The 16,384-nt window shown below is 41.0% G+C and overlaps 3 protein-coding genes across 5 annotated transcripts; 1 reads left to right on the forward strand and 2 right to left on the reverse strand.

The window, feature by feature from the left end:
• Positions 1-9: 9 nt before the first annotated feature.
• LOC147043273 (complement factor B-like) lies at positions 10-5,891 on the reverse strand. The gene is made up of 18 exons (XM_085935423.1): positions 5,754-5,891; positions 5,464-5,670; positions 5,210-5,395; positions 4,537-4,713; positions 3,962-4,048; positions 3,719-3,858; positions 2,779-2,923; positions 2,561-2,692; positions 2,346-2,456; positions 2,150-2,284; positions 1,891-1,988; positions 1,660-1,792; positions 1,356-1,494; positions 1,208-1,284; positions 895-995; positions 691-820; positions 565-614; positions 10-380 (listed from the first exon to the last, which is right to left on the reverse strand). The coding sequence occupies exons 1-18, from the start codon at positions 5,806-5,808 to the stop codon at positions 204-206; spliced, it is 2,280 nt and encodes a 759-aa protein (XP_085791549.1). The 5' UTR covers positions 5,809-5,891; the 3' UTR covers positions 10-203.
• A 1,012-nt stretch (positions 5,892-6,903) lies between these two features.
• chek1 (checkpoint kinase 1) lies at positions 6,904-11,123 on the forward strand. Of its 3 annotated transcripts, none has more exons than XM_085936397.1 (15): positions 6,904-7,051; positions 7,151-7,216; positions 7,598-7,712; positions 7,813-7,921; positions 8,031-8,095; positions 8,167-8,236; positions 8,316-8,504; positions 8,587-8,691; positions 8,750-8,833; positions 8,916-9,000; positions 9,103-9,247; positions 9,342-9,473; positions 9,825-9,920; positions 10,615-10,716; positions 10,800-11,123. In XM_085936397.1, exons 2-15 carry the CDS (start codon positions 7,152-7,154, stop codon positions 10,893-10,895), a joined length of 1,458 nt encoding a protein of 485 aa, XP_085792523.1. In that variant the 5' UTR covers positions 6,904-7,051; position 7,151; the 3' UTR covers positions 10,896-11,123. The 3 variants fall into 3 exon arrangements, with proteins under 3 accessions (XP_085792523.1, XP_085792522.1, XP_085792524.1); XM_085936396.1 differs by having other exon boundaries at positions 9,079-9,247; positions 10,800-11,122; XM_085936398.1 differs by lacking the exons at positions 6,904-7,051; positions 9,825-9,920 and having other exon boundaries at positions 7,131-7,216; positions 9,079-9,247; positions 10,800-11,122.
• On the reverse strand, positions 10,802-16,105 carry vsig10l2 (V-set and immunoglobulin domain containing 10 like 2). Its single transcript, XM_085936392.1, has 12 exons — positions 16,057-16,105; positions 15,216-15,563; positions 14,775-15,050; positions 14,312-14,587; positions 13,608-13,877; positions 13,274-13,531; positions 12,911-13,201; positions 12,488-12,841; positions 12,016-12,138; positions 11,923-11,947; positions 11,737-11,840; positions 10,802-11,347 (listed from the first exon to the last, which is right to left on the reverse strand). Exons 1-12 carry the CDS (start codon positions 16,103-16,105, stop codon positions 11,235-11,237), a joined length of 2,487 nt encoding a protein of 828 aa, XP_085792518.1. The 3' UTR covers positions 10,802-11,234.
• Between the last annotated feature and the right edge of the window lie 279 nt (positions 16,106-16,384).

A 16,384-nucleotide genomic window follows, 5' to 3' on the forward strand; every position in this document is an offset into this window, starting at 1 on the left:
ACTCTGATGTCCAAATTAAGACACATTGTGTTTAAAATATATTGTAATGCAAAAAAAATAATAATCCATAAAGCATCAAATCAACAATCTAAATGAGATTGTTACAGTTCACGTAAGCTTCATCTTCACGTTCGATCTTGCATGATGCATTTTATAATTATATTCAAACCATGACTTTTATTTCATTTATCACGTAACAGCAATTAGCTCTTCAAAAAAACCAGGGGTGCATAAACATCCTGGTTGTCGTTTCCAAGGATAGATTTGAGGAAAGGTGCAACCTTAAAAAGATTGATGTGGAAATCTCGGGAATCCGCATCCGAGTCGACCACACCGCCGCCTTTGCACAAATTTTTGCTTCCCCAGCTGACCAACCCGATCTGGAAATAAAGAACAAATTGGTCCATTAAAAAACAAAAAAACAAAACTTTACCAGCTGCGTTTATTATATATTCGTCCATACATTAAAAGGTTGAACCTCTTTTGATATCTTGGTACCTAACCTAAACTTTTTTTTTTTTTTAACCCAAAAATATGGATCAAAATGTCTTTCATGTTCCTCACCTGCACCGTGCGATGCTCAAAGTTCTTGAAGACAGCACCTCCGGAATCACCTGCATCAAATAACATTCCTCAATGGAAAATAGCATTCCATAACTATGACAAAAAAAAAAAATCATATCAACCTACCTGTACATGATATATGATCTCTGAAGGGAACCAAACCACCAGTGCACAGGAAGTTTTCCGTCACGGGAACCTCTACTTTTTTTGTTGTGATTCCCGGTGCATCCAATGCATGTTGGATGCATTCATCCCTCTGCGTTGCGCAATAGGAAAGTCAAATCAGCTCAAGGGAATTTTGATGAACACAAGTGGTTGTTAACAACTCACCTTATCACCGAGTTTAGCATGGACGTGTTTTTCGTCCACCCATTGTTCATTACTACGTGTCAGGAATGTAAGTTTTTCCATATTCTTTAAAAGTAGCTGCTCTGTAGTTTGAGACACAGACAATTTTGTGTTTATTGTTACAAAACAATAAAACGAGATACTAAATCGTGAAGTACTTTTGATTGCCCCAGATATTTATGACTATTTCTTTTATCATATTAAGACCACCAAGACCATTAACAGAGCACAACTCAAAAGTGTCATTTTAAACAATTTGTTTCACGTGGTAGAATTATTTTGTTACTTTAGTTACCTTGTTGTGCGCAGGTAGATTCACCAACCAGTTTTAGAGCATTACTAGTCTCCTGGGTACAGGGTACGCAAATTGGTCTAAACAAGAAGAGAGGAGAATATTGGCAACAATTTCACAAATGTGACTTTTTCATATTATCATATTGTACCTGACCAGTGTGGAGATTTTAACAAATTCAGTAAGTTGTATGAGAGCCACGTCGTAGTCGTAAAATTCCTTCACGCCCTCGTTCACTTTAGCGCTGACGTTGAACTTTGGGTGTAAAAAGAAATTCTTCACTCTTTTTTCTGTCAGAGATAGAAAGATGGAAACCAAATCTTACAAAAATACAATAGCTAAAAATCTCTACAATATCAATTTCCAAAGAAAAAAAAATCTGTGATAATGGCAAATGAACCATGATTTACAATACAATGCAAAATGATGAAAGGGTCAACCGGGGGTCATCTTACTTCTGCCTTGTCCGTCGTTAATGTCAACTGTGACGTGTTTGGGCAGATCTTCAAACGTGAAGCAGTGAGCGGCGGTCAAGATGAACATGGGCGTCACCAGAGAGCCCATACAATTCATCACTCGACCTTTATTCTTCAAATATCAGTCAGACACAAATTTGATTCAGTCCACAAAGGTACTGCAGCAGGGGAAATTTTTTTTTTAAAACTAAAAAATTCTTCATTTTTCACCTGGATAACAACCAGCGCTGCCCATGGATAGTTTTCCCTTTTTTCAGTGGTGACATAATCCTTGTGAAGACCACACGTGCCTTGGACATCGCTCTCATCTGAAAGTGGATCAAAACGGATGGTTCACAATTTCATTTAATATTATTAGAAAAAATGAAAATTCAAAAATATTTGTATTACTGAGTTACACAAAGTAACGGAAGTGATGTGGAAGCAAAAAAAAACCAAAAAAAACACAAAGCGAAATTCCAAAACTCACCGATGATGTCATCAAATGTCTTTTGCAATTGTTTTATGTTTTGCAGCCGGAAGTAATGGTTGCCACCCGTCCCGGTGACCAGATGTTCCAAGTCCTCGTCAAAGATCACCGCCCCGATGGCGAAAATGTAAATGTCTGAAAGAAAGATCCAAAATTCAGATTGGACTCAAGACCATCGGAGCTAAGGCTAACTCACCCAAGAACTCTTCTCTTACGGGTTCTTTCTTCTTATAATTGGAGTCCATGTAGACCAGTTTCTTGATTTTTTCCACCGTAAACTCAGGCGCCCCACCCATGTTGTAGGCACCTGTGTGTGAATCAAAACACTTTTGGTAGATTGATTTCATCGAATGACACTTTTTAGCTTCATATTTTTCCGCAAAAGATCATTTGACAGGTGAATGAAATTACCGTCTGTAAAAAGAATGATGACATGACGGTGCTGCTTAAAGCCCTCTTCTCCTTTTATCTGCTTTATAAGAGCCATCCGTTCCAAAAAGGTCGAGAAGACCAGATTGAGATCCGTTCCAGATGTCTTTTCAGCTTTGAGTGGGGAACAACAAACAAACATCTCAAAACCAAGCAGTCGACTAAAACGGACATTAATCTGATCTGTAGGGCCCACTCACCGCCTATTTTAAAATTTTCCAGTTTTGTCTTCACGGTGTTCAGCTCAACATTGCCGTCGATGAAATCCACAATGCTGATAACTTCAAATATTTCCGAGGAGAAAAATACAACCTCATAGTTTGGAGAGATAGGAAAAGAGGAAATCTGCGTGGAGGAGGAGGAGGAGGAGGAGGAGGAGGAGGGGGGGGGGCTTCAATTAGGTTTAGTAATGAGCAGACAAGTGCATGAAAATTGCCGGAAAATATGTTCCCCATCTTCACTAATTGCTTACTTTGTAAATGAGGCATTTAGCAGCCAAAATAGCATCCCGCCGGCTGCGTTGAAAACATGCCAAAGGACTCAGGTCAAAAAGATTATGATGCATACAGTAATTCATAATTAAATGCACTTCTAATGGAATACTGCCTTGACAGCTAAATGGAATGAGACCCACTTTGAACATGGCAAAATATTCTCCCGATGGTGCCGGACATGTCACTGCTTCACGCCATTTACCATTGTCATCATTAACAACGGCAATAACAATAATAAGAATAAAAATCGTCATTTTGTTCTGCATCTGAAAATTTGAACTAGAAAATGAGGCTGCTGATGATCTGTCAAACATAATGCATTTTTTTTTTTTTTTTTTGGACCTCCAAATGTGGACTAATTGATTAAATGTGGCACCCACTAAAGCATGGCGGTATTTTTGCAAGTCAGCATATTTGTGCCCAGCAGAAGTTCCCTATTTAAACAAAAGCAGTCCCAATCTAACTTGCATCTCTTAAACCTGCAGCCCATTTGCTGACTCTTCAAGTTTAGCATATTAAGAGATGCCAGTTTGAGGCATCATAGAGATAGTGCTAACAATTTTCAACATACTCTTTTTATTATGCTCTTAAACTTCATATATATTATAATCAAGAACAAAGATGTGTTTTTTGGGTGGGGGGTTACCTTGGTGATGAGTTTAATTATAGTCTCCCTGGCGTCAATGAAGTATTTTTCTTCAATGCTCTCAGAAATATCCAAACCAATGTAGATGTTGAGTGTTCCATTTTTTGAAACCCGAATTTTTCTGCCCTCCTGTGTGTCGTCTAAATGGTTTAAAAAAACATTCATCATAATCTTCACATAATCTTTCTGCAAAGCTTTCCATTTGAGTGTGATTCCTTCATTCACGGGCATAATTCCTCTTACTTGTGGGCTCCAAAGTGGTGAGGCTACTTTTAATTGCACCGCCAAAGGCCTCTGTAACTTCCCATGTCGTATCATATGTGTAATCATCTGAAGATTTAAAGACACCAAATGAATTACAGTTGATTGCTCAGATAACCAATGGATAGACAAATAATCACATTTTATTAAAGAGACGGTCTCATATGCAAAAACAAACTAGCGTGTGGAATTATGTACATAGGTCAGCGAATAAAATAATGAATCATAATCAATAAGCAGCCCGTGACCTCATTCTGATGCTACACTTGAGCTTGGCTTACTCAGAATGTATTATTGGGGGGGGGCGGGTGTCATGATGTCACACACTAGGACAAGATGTTTCCAACATGTTCTATGTACTTTGGCATGTTACCAACAAGGTGTTGAACACGCTAATGAAAAAGCATAAGCCCACTGGTTTCGAAATTGGACCTTTATGGCAAATATAATGTTCATTTGAAAAGAATTGGATAATTTTAAAAGAATCTTCTCAAGTGCAGAATATGTTTTGGCCTGTAAAAAGTGAAATACTAAGAGTGTGACAGTGTGTGTCTTACAATAGCAAGTTGGTTCCGTGCCAGTCCACTGGCCGTTCTCCAGGCACACTCGCTCGCTGGAGCCGACCAGAAACATATTGCTGCCGCATCTGTATTTCACTTTGTCGTCAAGTCGGAATGAATTCCCGCTTCTCAAAGCGCCGGCGGGAATCCCGGGATCGGCGCAATCGCTTCCTGCTGTGTGTGTGATAAATTAAAATGCACCAAAATTAAATATACATATGGAAGTAAGCCTGTCATTTGTTTTGTGATGCTTTTTGACATTTCAATACAGATTTTGTTCGTCGAAAATAAACAAAAAGAAACTTTCCATTAAAAAAAAAAACGCAAGGACTCTTTTGTAAGTAACATTCGTTACTGTTAGCTGTTACACAATTATGAAATTAAATTGACAAATAAAAGTAAAATACAGTTAATGCTACTCACTCACCACACTAATATTGAAAAATTATTCAGTTTAAAAGTGCAGCTCATTGAAGTAAAAAAATCATGTTAACACAAATAAATGTTTTACATTGTAAATACAAATCCATGTACTGAGACAGTGATTCTTTTTATGTACCACTAGAGAGTACCCTTATCCCACAACTGGTACCAGAACCATGGACTTCATACATTCAATTTCCACTTTTGTATCTGTACTCTTTTTAAAAACTCATAGAAGTGCACTCACAGTCACGGCTGCAGATAGGAGTGGAGCCACTCCACTTGCCGTTTTGTAAGCAGACCCGCCTGTCCGAACCTCGTAATGTGTAGCCGAAGTAGCACTCATATGTAGTTTCGTTATTCACAAAGTATTTCTCCTGAGGAGGATAAACGCTGCCGTGCATCATCACCAAGGGGTTCGGGCATTCAACCACTACAGAGAAACGGGGAGTCAGATTAAATGTGGAGAGAGGTGAAAAGCATCATGTTGGTCCTACTCACCCCTGCATGTCTGAGGTTTAGATGGTCGGGGCTCTTCGCTCCATGTGCCAGTGAGCTGGCACACACGTCTTCTGGAGGGATAAGGGTAGAAACCTTCATCACAGTGGTAGACCAGCATGCTGCCTACATTTAGTCCCTTGGTCAGTGTGTAATGACCTCCCTCTATTTGCATGTTTTCCTCGGTACAATCGCACCAGACTTCTCCCACTAAAATGGAAAAGAAGGTCACACGGGATATTTATAAATCTGACCACAGACTTGATCAAGATTTGATTTTCATTTGAGCTCACCAATTAGGAGACACAAAAGTGCCACAAAGGCAAGACGGTGAATTGATAGCTGCATGTTGGAATCTTCAACAAGCGAGGAAGCAAAAAAAATAAAACGTTTAGCAGGAGATGGGCTTATATCAACTCACACAAGCGACAAGGCAAAATCGAGATGTTATTTATTAACTTCAGGACAAATAGAATTCAATCAATATTAGTGGCTGTCAGTGATGACTCTGAAAATTCTATAATGTTGCAACGTGTCATATTCATTTCGACTGAAAACAAATACGGTCAAAATGAAAGTAAAGGTTTTTCTTTTGGTTCGGAAATATCAATCAGGAGCTCATATAGCTGTGTTGGGCATACACTGGAATTAAAAAATTGGATAAAATGAAATTGTAATAGTGGTTTTAGTCTTGCGTTCCAAATGAAGCCCACTTTTGTATTAATTAGGTCATCTTGTCATTCTATGTATATTTCCTACCATGTGAACACTTGCCTAAGAAATCCGAAGTGCACTCGGCTCATCATTTCCCAAAATTGGAGGCGTATTTGAGCAGGGATTTGTTTACATTCTGATCCAGGTATTGATCGCACACCGCAAGGGTTCAACTGACCCTCCTGGAAATCCCCCAATCCTCCAACATTTTGCACTGTAAACAATGGAAACAAACACAATCTTTTAAAACCGAAAGGTAAATAGAGGCAAAAGACCATTAATGAACTCTTACAGTTCTGTGTGAGTGTTTAAGTAGTGTGTAAGAGGTCATTCTGAATTATGTCCCTGATGGTCCCTCAAATTATGATAAACGATATTTTATGCATAAACATTAATAATTAAGAAGGTGGAACATTGCAAGTGGGACTTATAGGAATACTCCACAGCAAAAGTGATTGTTAAAATAGCAAGCATCACTACCTTTCATCCTTTAATCATTAAAGGATGGTGACATCATCATCACTTTGTGACGTCATACTACCACCCTGGTGAAATTCCGTTATATTTACGTTTGGGGGGGGTTGTAATTTTTTTTTTAAGTAATTGTGCTAAAACAATTATGGCGGGTTAACAATGTGGCATCTACATAAAATATAATATTTCCCTCTATTGTAATGTTTAAAAAAAGAACGCAGCACAACGAGGAAAAGGAACGGAAGTCAATGCAAACGGAAACGGAAGTAGCGAAACAGCGGAAGTAGGCGTTAACAAAATAACAGCGCGCTAATTCATTTGTTGACTAGTGGCTTCTTCACTTATACGCCACATGAACGTCAGTTAAAACTTTGAAATCTGGGAAGCACCGCTGATTTTGCAGGTACGTGTCTGCTCACAAAGCGATATCAACTTTATTTTGATTGTTGTCATGTTACAGAATTACACTTTAAGGAATACTCATGTTTGTTTGTGTTTTTAGTATGGCAGTGCCGTTTGTGCAGGACTGGGATCTTGTTCAGACACTTGGTGAAGGAACTTATGGAGAGTAGGAATCTTTTTATTATTGTTTCACCTCTTTCATTATTATTGTAGCATAACTTTAGGCAGCTAACTTTGGTTGAGAAGTGATCATGATCATGACACCTTTGATCCACTGGTGATAGGAGAATTTGAATCTCTCCTCTTTCATCTATAACCACTTCAAACAACAAGATAGTTGTTAAGTTTACATTATTTTTACGTTGTATAGTTTTGTAACGGCAAATAAAAGTTTCAAAAATAATCGACAAATCAATAAAACTGCAAATAAAAGTTTCCAAATAATCAATTCTTCAAAGACTTCAAAGAGCTGGCCAGTAATGACTCCACTCTGAAAATCACTTGGATTGTTTGTTTTTTAAATGTTCTTCTCTGTCCATGTGGTTAGAGTGAAGCTTCTGGTGAACAGACAGACGGCGGAGGCGGTTGCAGTCAAAGTGATCGACACCTTGCAGGGTGAAGAATGTGCGGAGAATGTGAAGAAGGAGATCTGCGTGCACAAGGTAGGATGTGACCTCAGATGCGATCCGTGAAGCATTTTAGTGAAGTCAATTGATAAGTATGTGATTTAATTTTGCACTTTTTTTTCTTTTTTTTTCCCAGATGCTAAAACACTGCAACATTGTGCGTTTCTTTGGACATCGTAAAGAAGGAAATACTGTCTTCCTCTTTTTGGAGTACTGCATAGGAGGCGAATTGTTCGACCGCATTGGTGAGAAAGCTGAAATCTAATGAACGAAAGTGTTTATTTTTTGAAGGCGGCTCTTGTATTAGTTGTCATCACATTTTGCATCATTGCTAATCAAATTTCTTATCTTTAGAGCCGGATGTTGGAATGGATGAGAAAGATGCACACAGATTTTTCCTGCAACTCTTATCGGCTGTGGTGAGTTTGTGTTGATCATGTGACCTCCTTCTTTCTGCTTTTATTGAAATCTCACGTTGTGCTATTTGCAGGAGTACCTTCACAAAATTGGCATCACGCACCGAGACATAAAGCCAGAGAATATTTTGTTGGATGACAAAGGTTAGAAATCATCACTATATCAAAATGCTGCATGCGTAATTCCCAAGTCATTTTTACCTACTCCGCTTTGGCCTTCCAGACAACATCAAGCTGACAGATTTTGGCCTCGCGACGATGTTTCGCTTCAAAGGAAGGGAGCGGCCGATGAATCGTCTCTGCGGAACTCTCCCTTACGTCGCCCCGGAGTTGTTGAGCAAAACTCAGTACAAAGCTCAACCTGCAGATATCTGGTCTTGTGGCATTGTGCTGACTGCAATGCTGGCTGGAGGTAAACCAAACCAATTGAATCATGCTCACAAAAAAGGCTTTTCTGATTCTAACTTCCAAGCTTCTGTTCTTCTTCCCTCCAGAACTGCCATGGGACCAACCAACTGAAAACTGTCAGGAATATTTGGATTGGCTTAACAAGAAAACTGACACGTCTCCTTGGAAGAAAATACAGCCAGCACCTCTCTGTAAGTCCTCAATGTGTACGTTGGCCAATTTGTGTGTCATCCCATCTTCTTTTTTCAGGTTTGTTATCTAAATTACTGATGGCCACACCAGAAATGCGCATCACCATTGAAGACATTCAGAAAGACTGCTGGTTCACTGAAGGTATGTCTTAAAGAAGCTCGTGACTGAACGTGACAGTTAAGTTACCATTTCTCATCATGATTTTTTATTTATTTTTTTGCAGGTGTTAAGCAGCCACCAAGTTCTTCAAGCTCACATCCCAACAAACACCAACGATCCGATCTCGAAGTCATACCTCGAGCCAGCAGGTAAATGCGTCTTTTGTTTTCTCGAGATCCTTTTCGCGTGTTCTTAACGCCAACATTACGGGTTTTTTGTCTGTGTAGCAATGACAAGATCCAGTTCTCTAGCTCCCAGCCCGACTTCGCCGTGGGAGGTTGGGAAGGCATGCTGCTCGACGGCAAGTCCAACGGTCAAGTCAGCTTCTCACAACCGACCAAACCCGAGCATATGCTGCTGGGCAGTCAGCTGGTGGGAACGCCAGGAGCCAGTCAGGTGAAGTCCAAGTCCTTGAATTCACCTGTAGGGCAGTATTTCCTAATCTTTAGCCAAATCATTTCACAATTGCATCTCTTCTTTGTGGCCGCAGACACCGTGGCAAAGATTAGTCCGTCGTATGACGCGTTTCTTCACCTGCGTGAATGCCGACACCTCTCTGACTTTGCTGAAAGACGCCTGCGATAGCCTGACCCTCGTCTACAAACTCACCTGCGACAATCACGTATGTATACGCAAATGCTTAATTCACAATCAGGCATGTGCACTAAAATGTTTTATTTACAGCGTCCATTTTAATGAGATAACTTGGAAGCACTTGGGTTTAGACTATTAAATAGGGATGGGCGAGTACCGATACCACTGATCGATACCGAACTAGTTTTATTTCAGGGTATCGTACCGTGATATATAACTACTCGAGAACTAGTACTCATATTGGTATCAATCTGAAAACAAAAATCAAAAATCAAACATCCCTACTTTTAAACTCTGATCAGGTGTGCTTTTAATGAGGAATTTTAGACTTCACCTTCATGATTCATAATCCTGTGGTCATTTTTGTGCTGTGCTGCAGCAACAGACAGAGGGCATCATTAGAATTCAGCTTTTACCCATTGCCAAGAGAGACAAAACGAGTTGTGAAAGGATAAGAAAGCGGTGTAAAAATAGAGTGAGGTTCCCTCCCTATGTTTGTGTGATTAAATGTGTGTCTGCATGCTTATGTGTGTCTGCATGCGTTCAAGTGTTCATTTGCATGCTATTTATTGTTTGTCTGTTTTCTGTATGTTGGTGAAAGTGCACACCAAGGTTATAATAGTTGATGGAAATTATTGAAATAAACTCAAATTAAAATCGGGGCGAAAAAAAATACTGCTCTGAAACTAATAAAAATAGACTGGAATGAAAACTCCCCAAACTATTCTAACCGTGGTGTGCACCTGTTGGTTTTGGGCGTCGCTATACATTTTCTCTCTTTATATTTAGCAATATCATATTTCTATGTCTAGAATGAATTCACTAATTCCCCCCCCCCCCCTCCCAAAAACAAAACTAGCTGGCTCCATATTATATCAGGTTTAGTTGCTGTTCTTATCTGCCATGGAAAAAGGTTTGGACCGTTTAAACATCTCAATGGGCATTCACGGCAATCTCGTTTGCCCATCCAGTGTTGTCTACTGGTCTGACATGGCCGCCTTAAATACAGTTATCTCAGTTATTTATTGTTTTTATAGTTCAAATATTCCCACTCTTCCACCTTTTTGGTACCCTCACACAGTGGTTGGTAAAGCTTTAGCGTTAAGATTGGACAACATGGAATGTGTGAGAATGTTATTGAAATTTTAACCCCATCTTTTTCTTCTCAGGTGACTGTCAGTACACTGGACAAACGCAATAACAAACTCATTTTCAAAGTCTACTTGCTCGATATGAATCAAAATGTGCTGTTAGACTTTAGACTGTCCAAGGTGGGTTTTAATCTCTATTTTTACTGATCGCACAAAGCAGAATAAAAAGTCATTGACACACTATCATGATTTTGTGTGTACAGGGTGACGGCCTGGAGTTCAAACGTCTTTTCTTGAAGATAAAGCAGAAGCTGTGCGACATCGTCTGCACTCAGAAGATTGTGTTTCCTGGCACTTGAGGTCATTTGTGACAAACAGGAATTGTTGGTAAATGATTGTTAACTTTTTAATGTTATATATTTAAATGTTCCAGTTTGTTATGAGTTTCATTGTTTGTGCTACCCGTTTCCTGTTGTCATGTTTTTTAAAGAAAAACTTTCTCAGTCACCAACTCTTAATATGACTGATTTGTTTTTATGTTGCTTCACGTTACTGTTCAAAATCTTGATGAAATAAATTACTTTTAAAAAAATCAATGTTCAAACTGCAAACTTCAGGCTTAAAATGGCCAGAATGCTGATGTGATTTTGAGATCCACAAAAAAAAATGAAGACTTCTATGACTGCGAGTAATATGCTTCAGGAGCCAGTCGCCTGGACGGTGATGGTGACATTGACGGGTTCGTTGTCCCCCATTGGAGGGGCCTGGTCGGCGGTGGCCAAAGGTGAAGCCGCACGAGGTATTTTCAGACCTGCACAAAATAATCACAATCAGCAAATCCCATTGGAAATAAAACAATACAGGATCCAATTGAATTGAAAACAATTCAATATCAAAAACAAAACCATAAAACTGCTTAAAACTAAAGAATTATGATGATCATAAAAATGATCATCAAAAACTCTCATCTCGAGCAGTCACACAATTTGTTCAAGGAATTCTGACTTTCAAAATCTTGCTTTTAGAAATTTCCCTGCGGTTGTATATATGTTATTCAAAAAATTATTTCTATTAAACAAGGTTCCGTTTATCATAATTGGCAAAAGGACTCATGTTACTCATGTGACTTTGCGCCTTAATAGTCTCGCATTGACATTTTTTTTTGGCTTTTGTGACATTTTTAAGCGTTGTCCATCTTGCCTTGGCTGGATGAGCTGCCAATTTCTGGTATGCCTCCACCCTCCGCCTCACTGCCCACCTCATCCTCCGGGAAATTAATGTTCTCCCTCGATTGGCTGTGACGCCTGGAAGCGGAAAACGTGACAATCCCTTAATATATTTAACTAAAGCCAAAATGGACTATTTACTTAAGCAACATATACTCACAGGCCAAACAACATGTCATGTAGTCCTGCAAGAAGGCAATCAATTAAATTCTCGCCATTTCTATCAGCTATAGCATATGTGAGTGAGACTCACGAGGACTGTTGTTGCGGTTGCGGAAAATGTACATGAGTAGCAGCACGGTGAAAATGACAGCAAAAAGCATCCCGCCTATGGCTGCGCCGATCACAGCAGGGTAGTTGTTGGAGCGCGGCTCGGCTGCAACACACAACAGTTGACACATTGCGACAAATACTCATACAGTGTATTTATACAACGTTGCGTACCCTCAACACAAATGTCATAATAACTTCTACTTTACTATCAATGGGGTTAGCTGGTAACTATGGTGTCGAAAAAAAAAAAGGATGAAAGGAGAAGGAAAGAAGGCCAAAGGAAAGAGTGTTGTGTATTTGTGTGGGATTTATGGTTGAGTCTTTCACCTGAATAAAGACAAAGAACATGTATTAAGCCGTTACACCAAATCTAATGAACAGCACTCAATTTAATAAATTGATACACATTTGTGTAATTGTGGTTCAAATAAAAAAATTTTTTTTGAATCTACCTGGTGTTTTAGCCGCAGAGGGATGCCCAATGGTTCTGTAGTTGAAAGGCATGACCCGGAAGTGGTACTTTGCCGTGGGTGTCAGCCTGTCCACGATGTGAATCCTAATATCTGGATCCTGGATGATGTTCTGGTGCCAGACTTCATCACTGATCCGTCCTTCTGTTCTCCCCAATGACTCATTGTTGCTCGTTCTCCTCCCCGGTCGCTCGGTCAACCCTCTGTGCTGCACGACGAATCCGGTCCAACCTTGTTGGGCATCGTTCTCCATCTGCCACTCCAGCTCCACCTCGTTCCGCAGGCGACCGACGTACATCACCCTGATCAGGGTGGCATTGGGTGGGATGGGGTGCTCTGAGAAAGAAAACCCATTCAAAGCCAAACATTGTGGCTGTTTCTATGAAATCTTTGAAGGACTCTTACTCTTAACTACAAGTGTGACGTTGAGGTCGGCTCCTCCCACCGCGTTGCTTGATGTGCACCTGTACTCGCCGCTATCCTGAGCCTCATCTGTGTTTCGCACGGTCAGGTTAGCCCACGCTGATGTCCGCAGTAGCATGTACTTGGACGCATCCAGGATGTCCAAACCGTGATTATTGAACCATGTTATCTGACTGGTGGGAAGGTAGTTGGCCCTCAGGTTGCAAGATAGCTGCACGTCGGTTCCCTCGTACACGGATACGACCCTGCGCTGGGTAAGCAACACCGGGGCTTCTGTGAATAGAACAGAAGAAGTTATATAGTCTTTCCCAGCATGGGCTCTAATCCTTGTCTCTGAGCACTGACCCAACGTGAGCCAGCAGGTCTTAGTTTGGCCCAGAAGTGGATGTTTTGCATGACAGACGTAAGGTCTTCCATTGCGGGCGGTGCCGTATCGAATGTTCAGAATGTTGGAGTTCTCTTGCTTGGGTGTTTCATGGCCACCCGGACCTTCCCACCACACTAAAGCATTGGGTGCCCCTCCGTCCCATGAACAGGACAACATTAGATACTCCTTGTTGGTTGTCACGTAGGCTAAACACACAGGTTCCGAAGGAGGGAGATCTGGTGAAGAAAACATTAAGCATCTTACAAAATTTCAGAAAGGATCGTCCCTGTGGTCTCAACATAGTCCGCTCACATGCTCGTGTGCTGCACTCCACTGATTGTTCAAGTGCAAGGTGAGAACCCGTGCAGGTAAACAAGCTGCTGTTGCCAAACAGATCTTGGGACGGCAGCAAGATATCGCTGTCGTGCCCTTTGTCTGTCTCTTCTTCTCCTGCACGTCTCAAGTGGTTAGCCCAGTGAACGTCGGCGGAAGGGAAACCGCCAGTCCAGGAGCAGCGTAGTTTCAAGGAGGTGTGATTCACGGCTGGTTCCATCGAGCAGGAAGGAGAGCCATCTGGTGGATCTGTGGGGAGAAGCAGTGGCATAACAAGGCAGTGAAGGATGCAGAAAGTCAGTAAGGGTGAAAGCAACGTTGGGAATGATGGGTATACAGGAACCTTGCATAGTGCCCATTGCCACTTGTCACAGCTGTGACGTGACAGCAAGTACCTTCCAAAGAGTCCTGTCAAGTTCCTCTCCGGTCCAAACCAGTCTGGAGGGCCTCCTTACTCATCTGTGTGTGTTTTTAGCGTGAAAGTGTGCTGTGTTTTTGATTTGGAAAACTTTGATTGAAAGGAATAAAGGAGGTTGTCCGATCGAGAAAGAAATCAGAAGAGGGTGCGATTGAAAAGATCAGAAATGAAGATTCAGTAGATTTGTCTTGGACTGTAAATGGCCACATTGCCACTAGCATTTACAGAACTAAGACAGATGACCATAGGTAAAGTTCAGACTCACAGTAAACTGTCAAGCTGATTGTTTTCTTGGAGCGTGTGTTGAGGTAGGTGTTCTGCGCCAGGCAGGCGTAGTCACCAGTATGCATGCGGAGGACTTTGGTGATGGTGAGCTGCGGCCCGGTGTACACCTGCGAGCTGTTGTACAACCAGACGTACTGGCTGGGCGGGTTCGACTGAGCTTGACACTGCAGGGAAACCGTCTCTCTCTCTAGGGCCGAGTAACCTCTCTCGGTCACCGTGTAAGGAGTCACGTCGATCTGAGGAATGTCCGGACCATCTACGGAAAGAAGGTGTTAAATGTAATCAGTTTGAAGTCGAGTTTCTCACCTAAGTTCTTGCGAATGTTTATAAAGAACAAGGTAGCTTAATCTTATGTGATGGGTTATGCTGTTGCCATGGAAGCTTAGAAATCAGATTTCTGAATCCTAAAGACATTTCTTTCTCGCAAAATCATCTCCACTCACAGATAATATCCAGCCATATCCGATCAGATTGCTCACTGTTGACCGCGTTGCTAGCCAGACAGCGGTACCAGCCCGTATGGTTACGGTTCACCTCCGTCACGTTGACCACACCGGTGTTGCCCTGCGCGAACGCCGAGATGTTTCCGTGACGGTTTTCTTGTTGCCATACATACTGGATGGGGCCTGTCCCATTGTCCAGATTACATTGTAGCCATATTGTCGATCCTTCCACTGGAGAGACATCGCTCACCAAGAGGTGTGGCTTTGTTACTGGAACTATGGAGGGCAAAAGAATCAAGTGTGAATCGGGATGTTGCCCAATAAATATTTGAAAATATTAGTGTCTTATGTTAATTAGCATGAAGGAAGTAACAGGTCATTAGTATTTGTCAGTCACATGCTAACTGCTAGATTGTACTCACAATTAGCAATTAGCCTTACCTCGTACTGTGAGGTGCACGTAGTAGTAGTAGACTACAGGTGAGTTCTCAACGTCATAGAAGGCCTGGCAGGTGTAAAGGCCTTGAGCAGCCACGGGCAGCTTGTCGATGCTGACATCGGCACTTTTCAAGAGAACCGTCACCTGCCCGAGAGTGTGGGCCAGTTTCTGGATCCTGGGACCTTGGCCCAAGTCGTACACCACCGCCTTGATGGCTTCAGTGCCAGGCTTGGTGAAGCTCCATATGTACATGTCGGGTAGGGTGGTCCCGCACTCCAAGATCACGGCTTTGCCCACCACACCGTACACAGTGGTGTCCTGGTACACCACTTCCCCATTGTTGGGCTGTGCTGAGGTAAGAGAAGACACACATATGCATGTAAACGTGTGCAACTGGTGTTGTGTATCACACGTGTTCAGTTACAGGTTGAATTGCATTGTAAGTTTCAGACTTCATGATAAACAATACAAAAGATTGCTTTTTTGCTTCTTTGTGACAAAGCAGAATCAATCATTTTATTTTATTTAATAATTTTTCATTCCACTCAGAGTAATTCTTCAGGGTTTTATGATAAGTGACAATTGGTAAACTATGGAGGTTGATTGGGTCAAAAGTTTTGTACTTGAAAAAACAAAACTTGAAACTTAAAATAAATGTGTTGAGCTTGAAAGTTGAAAAAAAAATGCAATTCAAATTAATTGTGATAATTATAAGCAAAGTCAAAGATCATATTAAGTACAAACGAATGGACAGTCTGAGCAACACTCAATAAATTTGCCATCCATTCCAATCCCATTGTATCAAATATATACATTGCATTCATCCTAATTCTTTATACTTACAATTGGCAAAGTAAAGCAGAAATAGGAGCCCTAGCAGTTGGACCAGCATGGTATCATCATGATCTTCGATCCAGCAATATTTTTCCCCACAAAAATTGATATCTAAAGGCCAGCCCAAATAAGTTTGACTTCTTCCCTCTGTCCCATCAAGAGGTTTCCAGAAGAATCCGTACTAACTTTGAGTAGCCTGAGAGTAGGAAGGGATGAAGTCAACTGATTTAGACTCAATAATTCATGTCTTTTTCCTTTCTCTCCATCCTTCTATCTTTCTCCAGTAGGGTTAGAATGACACTGGTGATACTTTGCGCTCATCTATTATACACGGGAC

The sequence above is a fragment of the Syngnathus leptorhynchus genome, chromosome 17 (genome assembly GCF_054491065.1).
Source record: "Syngnathus leptorhynchus isolate UIUO chromosome 17, UIUO_Slep, whole genome shotgun sequence".
Taxonomy (NCBI): domain Eukaryota; kingdom Metazoa; phylum Chordata; class Actinopteri; order Syngnathiformes; family Syngnathidae; genus Syngnathus; species Syngnathus leptorhynchus.